This window comes from Phoenix dactylifera, chromosome 10, assembly GCF_051530095.1.
Source record: "Phoenix dactylifera cultivar Ajwa chromosome 10, Ajwa_hap1_PhDact_Kaust_v1.1, whole genome shotgun sequence".
Classification (NCBI taxonomy): Eukaryota; Viridiplantae; Streptophyta; class Magnoliopsida; order Arecales; family Arecaceae; genus Phoenix; species Phoenix dactylifera.
The window spans coordinates 25,156,048-25,167,058 of NC_143199.1; the positions used below are offsets into that span (position 1 = coordinate 25,156,048).

Here is an 11,011-nt window from a genome sequence, read left to right on the forward strand (position 1 = left end):
TAGGTTCTTAGAATGCGACACTGACATTGGAAACTAAAATTTTCTTAAACAACCGACTATATTCTTCCCTTTGACACTGTGGAGCCTGACCTTGGTAGAACCAGTATATTAGATAGGACCCGAAACTTGAAATCTCTATTAGAAATGTAACCACCCGAGCATAATTCTTCTACGAGAACTGCAGGCTCTCGTAGATGGATGCTGGTGTGTTGAATCATGTAATATCGCACGGTTTCAAGCAATATGGAGCTGTTGGAAACAATTATGGATGCTACTAGTCTATCTTAACAACGTGAATCACTTGGGATGGTAGGGCACCGCGGCGAGAAGCGCGATGATGCTAGAGAGCTCAGTGGTCGGCTGCTATGATTGGAATTGGAGAAGCGAGCGGCGCTCGATCGCTATAGCCGATATCATCGTTAGATGGCAGCGCTCCGACCTAAAATAGTACAGAGCAAATTAATCTTCTAGCCGAAACTTATCTAGGGGAAGACCTTTTGTTGCCTAAGTCGGTGTGGTAATTAGAAAATAGAAGGAAATTGTCTTTCAATCTATGAGGGCGTTCTTCTTTCTTACCTTCTCTGCTCCTCTTTTTATGTATATCTCGTGGAGGAACTTACCTACCACCAAAAAATTAGGATATGTGGGTCAACCAAAAGTGACTGGCTTGAGTACGCCTTGAACATTGAGCGTAAATGCTTCGCACATGGATAATGTTCTACCTGTCACATTCATAGGATCTCGATGATCCAGTTAAGATACGACTAACTGTGAGAAGCTCCTAATATGCAAACTCCACAGTATGCCGCTGGACCCGCCTAATGGCCACTCCTGATTCACCATATATGGGCGCCATGGTGTGTTTCAATTGATTAGACCTTTTTATGAAGCGTAGCCAGTTTGGAGGCGTATCAATAGCTGTGGACTTAAGTACAGCAGGAACTCAGAGAATGACCAGAGCGGAAGGAACCAAATTTAACAATTAATTACCCTGCATCTTTCCTTTTAAGCATGCATTGTATCTCTAAAAATGTTTAAAATAACAGCCTTCCTGGCAACATTGGCGACGTTATTGTACAAGAAAACAATAATGCTCACTCACATACCATCCATGAAGTTTACATGGCTGCAGCCCATGGTTACTGACCACACTAAATCTTCTTTGCAGATCCAGTTGGTCAGTGCCTTGTAAACCTTTGCAGGACATCAAAATAGTCGGGGAAAGTCTTGCGTGTGCAGCCAGGGTCTTTAATAGTGACAGGGACATCAGCACAGGCAGCGACAGAGAATGCCATTGCCATCCTGTGATCATCGTATGTGTCAATTGATGTCACACTCAACTTCCCCGGTGGGGTGATCACACAATAATCAGGCCCTTCTTCCACTGTTGCTCCCAACTACATTAGCAAATAGAAGCAAAAGAAATGTGTGTGAGAAAAAGAGAGAGAGAGAGAGAGAGAGAGAGAGAGAGAGAGATTGTGGGGGAAAAAGAATGTACAGACCTTTCTAAGCTCTGTACAAATGGCAATCATCCTTTCGGTCTCCTTGACTCTCCAAGAGGCCACTAAATAAAAAAGAAAATAGAAGATAAGGCTTTCTTTCGAGCACGTAAAAATGCGTTACTTTCCAGAACGAGTCCAACTGAATCCAGATAACAATTTATATAAACAAGGAATAAATATGAGTACAAGCTAAACCTACCATCTCTAATGGCTGTTGGACCATCGGCAAATAGCGCCACAACAGCGAGGGTCATGGCAACATCAGGCATTTTATTCATGTTTACATCAATGGCATGCAAGTTTTTTCTGTTGGAAGGATCTCGTGGTGGACCAGTAACGGTGACACTGTTCTCAGTCCATGTAACCTTGGCTCCCATTTTCTCAAGAACTTCCGCAAATTTCACATCACCCTACACATGGGTAAAGCAGAGACACAGCAGGAGCACCCTCGTCAAAAGAATGAAACTAATTGGCTAAATGTTTCAGTATCAACAGAGGTTAACTATTAATACCTGTAAACTGGCTGTACCACAACCTTCCACAGTGACAGTGCCCCCAGTAACTGCAGCACCTGCTAAGAAATAACTAGCACTTGATGCATCACCTTCTACATAAGCACTGCCAGGAGATCTGTCACAGGTCGCAATACACCAAAGTGAGTTAAGATGTAAATAATTTATCAAGTGCCATCAACATTGTTAATCTTCTGATTTCTAAACTCGTACTTGTACTTTTGACCGCCCTTGATCAAGAATCTGTCCCAACTATCAGAATGCTCCACAGTGACACCAAAACATTCCATCAATTTCAAAGTCATTTCAACATATGGAATAGAAATTAATTTGTCAATGATTTCAATCTCCACATCTCCATGAGCTAAGGGAGCTGCCATGAGCAAAGCAGTCAAGTACTGACTGCTGATGGATCCAGAGAGTTTCACCTGCAGTGATCAAGGAATTCACATCAACTGTTATTGCCAGTTTGAAAAAGGTTGAAAAGTTATTTACAGCAGACTAATTAATCTCTACTTCTAACAATGAACGAAGGAGAGATAGCGTGTCTAAAAGGGATACTGCTATCTTTTTCACACACAGAAATATAAAAGTGAACTCAACAAAAATTAAACTAGGGCAGTTGAATGTGTTCTTGAGTATAAAACTTGTACAACAGAATTTATCTTTCAAACAGTGAGGTTAATGGCACGCTTCTATGAAACATTAATAAGAATAAGCACTAACGTTAACAGTAATAGTAACAGTAACAGTAACAATAATGCTAATGATATAACAGTAAAGGTAACAGTATTTTTTTGAAGATAACAGTAACAGTAATGCTAACAATAACAACAATAATGATAACGAAAATAATGGTCAGTTCTGAACATTCGTGGAAAGAACTGTATGGATTATACTAGTTTCTGGTATTTGAAACAAAGTACAAAAATATATTGCTGGGGCAACCCAAGAAAGAAGCAGTCATTGTTGGAATATTTCACAACTAGTTATTGATTCAGTTAGATGTTGGAAACCATTATGAACATGAAAGATGGCTTGAACCAATTAGCTAAAATTAACAATTCAATGAGCAAGAGCTTGCACAATATGTTACAGCTGATAGCAGCCATTATTAGGCATGGAAGATACAAGTGCTTGGAGAAAAACACCTTGATTGCATTAATTATTACCAATGGAGCAAGTGTAGACCATTTGGGCTTAGAAAGTTTGTTACTTTAAGCAAGATCATGATAAGTCCATGACCAATGTTTTGAAACTGGAATGGGTCAATCGGGTCGACCCATCACCCGACATCGATTACAAAAACCCAAATTTTTTAAAAAACTGCTTGACCTGGTGACTTCGACGGTTCAACCACTTGAACAGTCCGAGCCAGACCAGATCAAATAGTCAAGTTGAAAATGGGAATGTGGAAAAAGGTTGAGAGAAGGAAACTCAATTAGATCATCTCCCTGGCAAAGAATCATATGGTATCGATCTCTTTTTAAGCATCATAGTGACACAACTACCGAAACCTAGCCCAATCCAATAGGAGGTGGTGTTGGAGCCAGATCTGGCAGGAGGGATGGCATTGGAACCAAATCTGGCAGGAGGGATGGCATTGGAGCTAGATCCGACAGGAGTGGTTGTGTTCAAGCCAGATCTAGCAAGAGTGGATGCACCATGGCCAAATCTCGTGGAATCATAGGTGCCATGGTTGAGATGGCACAGCATGATCTTTTTTCTCCTTTGTTTCTTCTCCTCCTTCCCTGTCTGGGCCAGATTGAACCTCTACCGCCTGATCGGGAATAGAGTAGGTGGTTGGGAGGAGGGATGACAAAGTCAGGTGATTGGGAAAAGATACTTGTCCTATTTTGGAGGTGGGAAAAATATATAAATTATTTTTTTGAGATAGTTGAACCATGGTTAACCTGCACTTGGACCGAGAACCCATGACCAGAGCACCAGGTCTGTTGGCCCGGTTCATTGAGTTCAGAACATTGTGAATGACTAGCCACACCCCCTGAAAGAGAAGTGAAACTAATTCAATTTAGATGTTTGGTCATTCTCCAAAAGGCTAAGGCAGCCTCTTGAAGCAGAGTCAAGGGCCACACAAGAGGGAAAGACCCATGGAGACGAAGATGAGTAGATGGATGTTGAGAAGAGATTTCAAAGATCCTAGTGATGTATACTGCTTTACATAATAGAAAAGGAAGAAAAATAGAAAGGAAAAACAAGGACCAACAGATTACTAAGGACTGCTGTTCAAGGCTGTAAATCTCTTTCTGATATGCTTGCTTGTCTCCTTAAATTAAAAAAAATAATTGCAAATATCCAAAAAATATTATGCCTTATTTCATGAAGCACCAAATCAAGTGTATTATTTGCAGTCAAACAATGAAATTCGTAATCTGGGATGGCAAGAGTTTATCTTACATGATGAAAAATTCCAAAACATAATTAAATAGAGGAGAAAACTTGAAAGTTAGAAATCATAATAAACAAGACCATTATTTTTTGCATTAAAAACGATATGCAGCCCTAAAAGTTTCCTAAATAGCTAAGATCAGGGTCCATCCATGAACCAATGAGAACAAAATGGTGATGTTCAACCCTAGTTTTCAACTTCTAGCGGGCTGGGTCGAGACTGCATAGGATTACCATTTTTGAAACTTAAAAAAATTCAGGGAAAAATTAGAAAATCAGAGGACCAAGAAAACCACAAGGAAACCTAGCTCATTGTTCTTGTAATCAGGGATATGGTTGACAGTAAAGGTTTGAAAGGATAGACAGACATAAGCTGATATTATTTATATCTCACATCTCCAATTCATAAATATTAATGTTCTACTCTCCAAGCAATTGATTAAACAAAGTCCATATGTAACATGACATGTTTCCTTCGTGTGTTTGGAAGTAATTCAGCTTGAAGTATTCTCCACTACATAATTCAAGTTTCAGAAAGGTAGGTTAAAGGTGTGGCAGGGTATCATAATCAGTTGATGTGGAATTTCAAATTTCCACCTGATTTCTGCAGTGTATGTAAGTTTCAAAAGAAAGTATGACAATGATAGTATGGGAGCCTTCACAATAACTACTCAACAAAATCAGGTACAATCTTGTAAAATGTGGGAAAATGGGTTTACTATCCAGAAAGGAAAGAAAATATCAAGCTATTAAAGAAAGTTGAGATCCGACAAAAGAAAAAATAACGATTCAAGTTCATTATGTAACAGGAAACTCTTTTCTTTTTCAGTTCAGAGAAACAAGGGCAGTGGAAAAGTTCATATTGTGTTCTTCCACAAGAAATATTCTTAAAATATAATTGTAGAAGAGAAACATTCCCATTCAAAAAATCTAAAACAACAACATTTCGGAAAGCTAAGTTTAGTGTAAAATTGAAGTTGGAAAATTCCTTCATCAGTGCCAAGAATGCTGAAACGTAAGATGCAAAACAAACTTCCATGAACTGACAAAGTGAAAAAAAAAATTCAGCATTTCAAACCATAGATTGTAACACCAAAAACGATAATTACACTTTTCAAGAAATCAAACTCAAACTTAAGAAACAAAAACTTTGCATTGACCCAGCCGACCTTCAGCTCTAATCTCAAATGTTTCAGCACAAAACAGAAATTAAAATTTCTAGAGAAAAAAGATGATAGGCTACCAACACCATGTTCTAGAACTCTAAAATTTTTGTTCAAAACCTTAAATTTTCATAATGTAACTATTTATAAACCATTCAATTGCTAAAATTAATAAAACGGAAATAACACACCATCTAATAATGGAAGGTCTGATTACAAAGAGAAGGTTTTGGAAAGAATGGTTACTGCTTGGTGCTTTATGTGGCATGAGACTTGAAAGGGATGATATAGTATGCTGGTTGTTGAAGTGGGCATACTACTATATATGCGCTAGAAGTGGAACTACACTGGTGAGAGCTAAGAAGACATCTTGAGAAAATTTTAGCACAGCTGTTGCAAGAAATTGAGAAGAAACATTGTTTGAAAGCTGTAAATTCTTACATGCTATTATATAGCACTAATGATGCCAAAGACTCCTTAGCTGTAGCAAGGGCATCTAAAATTCTTTTATCGTTATGAAACTGATTGTTCATTGGAACATTTTTAATCTTTTCATCAATTTATTCAACAAAAAAAAAATATCCTATGGAACTCTTGCATAGTCATAGACAAGTGTGTTGCATTCAATGGGTATCAAAGTCTCCAATTTTCTCAGGGCAAAATACTGAATTAGAGGACCCTTAGGAATCATATTTATATGTGTGTATGTAGGTATGTATTAATATTTTCAACATTATAGTAACAGAACTTCTAGAAAGATAACATATATATATGTAAAGGAATTTCACCTTTTATATAAAAATGACTATTTTTTTCTTTATTTTCAAGTTTTAACATATGACTAATCAGTTGATGCTGTCATTTTTTATTTCAAACATTTCCATGATAGCGATTATTTGATGTTCATGCTGAATAGTGTAACACTGGTAATTCAGAGATGTTACCTTAGATATTAAAAAGTGATAATAAGTATGAAGCATAATATATAAGATTGTTCATTTGCTATATTTAACTTGAAATAAAGGGTATTGAGAATCAATAATATTATGAAAAAGGACTAGCAAGGTACCTAGTTTGTCATATTCCATATGTTTTAAAAGAATAAGGACTAGGGTTATGTCATACCAAAAGTCTCTGTCATTACAAAAATCAGAGAAAAAATTGTTTAACATCCAAACTCCAAATAAGCTTAAGAATCCAAGATATATGGTGTTTTGGTTCATATAAATGGAAAAAAAAAATCATATTCATAAATGATGGAATATGGATGGTTAACCACTTATGCTATTCAAAAAAAAATCCAACATAAAAATATCTTTGGGAACACTTTATAAACATCGAAAATAGTATTAAAGAAGATAACATGGTCAATAGATTAAAAAAACATGTTCACACTTCGCAAAGATCATCTAGATGAAAACGAACTAGTCCTTAAAGTATAAATACACTCCAAGGCTCATCAAATATACCCCAAATTACCGGTTAATAAATAAATGTTAACATATGAAGAAAGATGGGTAGAATTAAAGTGATAAATAGTGTCATAAATAGGCATCCCTCTCATAAAATGGTGGCCAAAAAGAGGTCAAACAATGGCTAGGCACCAACTTAGGTGCCTCTATAGCACCCTGCCTAGCAGTTAGGAAAGCGCCAGGCACCTAGGCGCTGTGGTTGCCCAGGTGCCTAGGCAGTCTTACCATGGTTAGTCAATTTGTAATCAGGATTGAAGGCAAAGCCTTCCTTTTTGTTTTGCCAATGAATGGGATCGCGAAACCACAAGAGAGAATAAAATACTAATAAAACCAGGCACAAAAGATTAATGTGGAAAACCTTCTAACCAAAAAAAAACCATAAAGTAGTCAGAATCAATCCACTAAGCAAGAGAATTAACGGATTACTTCACCTCTCAGGCTGATCAAACCCTAGCCTGAGGAACACCTCTCAGATCATTCACAAAAACACCCACCTATAATCACTAGGGAAGATGCTAAGAAAAGATATAGAGAGAGAAAATTTGATATGGTGTAACAGGATACAAGATCACGTACTAAATCCAAAACAAGTCAAGCATTGAGGATGAAATCTAGAGCCTAGACAAAGACATCTGAAAAGAGTATTTTTCTCTCTCCTCTTCTCTCTTTTCGTTCCTCTATCTCCTCTTCCCTCTCTTTTTCCCTCTCTCCATATGTTTGTGTGTTTTGGCTGCAAACCATCAGAGCCCCTTAGGGCTTCTTTTAGAGAGGCACCCTACCACTGCCTTTCTTCTCTCTCTCGCTCACACACACACACACATTCAGTCTTAGAAAAAAGAGGGATTGTGGGGCTCAATCAATGGATGGGTGGGCCCCTCCATAAGGCTGCCTTAACACCCAATATATTTAAAATCTACAGTCAAAGATAAAATAACTATCTATAGTGTCTAACATGTAGTTGACACGTCAATTCGTGTTTGACATGAATTTTTTGAGTTGCACATGAGAGTTCAACACTATTGTAGAGCACCATTTTTTGATCTAACTGACCATTCATACTGTTCATTGACATTTAAAACTCAAGTGTCGCTTCATAGGTTACATAGCAACTAGGATATTTGCTAGGAATTTAAATCTTGCTAGTAGTATATGATACGAGGCATTGTTAGAAGCACTTTCATCATAAATTATAAACCAGATATCATAAGAAAAATGTAGCAATATTTAGAAAACAGCATGCAGATAATAAAAGGGTCAAACCATACATGCTTGGCAAAGGTTAAATCATGCCTATACAAGAGCGAAGTAACATTATACTAAAATAAGGTTCTCAAGATGTAGATGAAGAGAAATAGAATCACATTCCCAGCTTGCAGTAGTATATTTATCATATCTACATAGGAAACTCATGGCAACAAACATGCCCAGAGTATTCTAGTGGAACCATGAGCTCTATGGAGGCCAACAAATATCTCAAGTTAACTCAGATCAATATGAAGAATTTAAATCAGGGAGTTCTCCAACTACTGTTATGATGCTATAGAGAGAGCATTATTATCATATCTGCCCAACAAAAACGAGAATGTCAATTATACTATCTAAAGAAAACAAGAAGCAATGTTCCTCTGTTTTGCTTTTTCCTTCTACCCAAGACGTGCACTTTGTTTCAGATATACACATCACATCATTATTAACAAACAACAATTACCTTTTAGAGTGCAATTAACAAATAGAGGATACTAATAATTGTGAAAGCTCTGACTGCACAGCAAGACAAAAGTAAATACAAGTTTAATGTGCACGGACCTTTCCCCCTGGAAGACCTCCCATTGCATTAACACGGACAGGGGGGCAGTTAGTGCCCAAGAAACAATCAACATCTGCACCTAGCTGCTTTAAAGCAGTAACCAAGTCTCCTATAGGCCTTTCCCTCATCCGATTAATCCCATCAAGTATGTAACTGGAATGCAAATTATATATATTTTGAGCCACAGTGTACCAGCATGTGACATAAATCAACCGAATTTAATCCCAAAAGTGAGCATGGTACCTTGCATTTCCACCAGCAGCAGTAACAGCAGCAGTCAATGGGCGCATTGCAGTTCCTGCATTTCCTAAAAAGAGTCGAACTTCCTCTTTGGAATCTTTACTGACTGGAAACTGGCCGCCACAACCTACAACTATTGCTCTTTTTGTTGCACTGTCATCTTCCACAGTTAGGCCAAGGGTTCTCAAAGCAGCAAGCATATAACGAACATCATCACTATTCAACAAATTGTCTACAACAGTAGTTCCCTGATCACAGATTCAAAAGACAGAAGTATGACGTAACTACAAAGACAGAAGTAGTATAAGCAAACATGGACTATATCTACTTATCTATTCACCAAACAATCAGACGATTGTAATTTCTGTGAACAATCAGTTTAAGATCACTGGAGGAGCAATTATAAATAATGTAAGTCATATGCAGACCAAAGCATGTCTCGGAGCACGTATTATGTCCTTATTTCCTCTCTCTCTCTCTCCCTCCTAAATTTAATGATATGTATGCCTGAATTCATCTCCATAATAGAAAACTAACACAAATTCCACGAGCTTAAATGACATAATAATAGGGGGAAAAAAGAAAGGAAAAGACTCAATAGATTCACATTTTATCTTAAAAAGTTCATTTTTTTCACATTCAAGAGATTTTGAAAAAGTGATGCTTCACGTGGCAACCCCCATGACAAAGCCAAACAATAAGGGAAAACCAAAAACCCTAACATCAACGTAGCCATAGTATTCGCCCAAATACTAGAACCAATCTCTCCCGGCACAGAAAAAGTTTTCGCCTGTCCACAATAAGCTTCCAAATAAAGACCAGAAATAGAGTTAATTCGACCATCTCACCTCGGAGAGGGCGGCGAGAAGGAGGATCCGATTGGAGAGCGACTTGGAGCCGGGGAGCCTGACGGTCCCGGAGATCTCCTTGATCGGCTGCAGCACGATCTCCGGGGCCGTCGAGGGCTTCTCGGTAGCCGTCGCGACGGAGGCCGAAACCCAAAGAGGAGAAGCCTTAAACGTGACAGACCTTCTGTTGCTCCCGATTCTCAGAGAGCCGGACCCTGCAAGCTTGGATGCCGATCGGAGGTGGAGAGAAGGAGTGAGGGGCGTCGGCCGCCGACCTCCGGCAAGGTGGGAAGAAGAGAAGCCAGGATTCATCTCTAAGATCTTTGCCATGGTCGTTTGCGCCATCGCTCCCTGCGCTTGGTGGTCGCCGACTTCTACAGAGGAGAACTGGGGGCGAGCGAAATGGTCTTCGTTCTCTCACCGACCCCCGACCCGCTCCGCTTCAAATCCCCCTCGCCACCAACCCGCGTTTCTTTTTTAAGAGCTTCTTTTGCATTTACATTTAAACCCCTAGATCTAGGGCAGGACAAAACCCAACATAATTTTATTAGAAATATCCAAATTCCAACACAATTTTATGAAAAAAAATACTCCACCTCTGTAGAATATTTTATTCCTTAACTCAGATGGTAATGCTCACACGAAATTAGTATAAGCTACCGATGCACAAAAAAAAAAGAATATCAACTACCTTGATAAACCACAACATAGTTTTATAAAAAATGTTAAATCACCTGTACTGTTATCAGAGTTTATCAGTAAGTAAATTGGTAGAATGATACTGAAACCCATCTAAACTTTTGACTATCATATAAAAATAATTTTATTTTAAAATAATATATTAATTTATATTTTCAATCTAATTATAAAAAAATAGTTCTAATCAAAATGAATTTTGGATAAATAAAATTTTAATTAAAAAATAAATTATAAAAATATTTTGGCAGAATTTTTATAAAGAAATGTTATTTTTCCTGCGATGGGATTACAAAAAAAGTTCCAGTTAATTTAAAATCCATGGCAAAGCATGTTAGAATTTTCTATAATATTTTAGATTT

At 37.8% G+C, this 11,011-nt stretch overlaps 1 protein-coding gene across 1 annotated transcript; it reads right to left on the reverse strand.

Moving 5' to 3' along the window:
* Nucleotides 1-974: 974 nt before the first annotated feature.
* LOC103717395 (3-phosphoshikimate 1-carboxyvinyltransferase 2-like) lies at nucleotides 975-10,441 on the reverse strand. Its single transcript, XM_008805763.6, has 8 exons — nucleotides 9,954-10,441; nucleotides 9,109-9,353; nucleotides 8,865-9,018; nucleotides 2,228-2,442; nucleotides 2,015-2,132; nucleotides 1,702-1,912; nucleotides 1,503-1,564; nucleotides 975-1,397 (listed from the first exon to the last, which is right to left on the reverse strand). The coding sequence occupies exons 1-8, from the start codon at nucleotides 10,296-10,298 to the stop codon at nucleotides 1,179-1,181; spliced, it is 1,569 nt and encodes a 522-aa protein (XP_008803985.4). The 5' UTR covers nucleotides 10,299-10,441; the 3' UTR covers nucleotides 975-1,178.
* Between the last annotated feature and the right edge of the window lie 570 nt (nucleotides 10,442-11,011).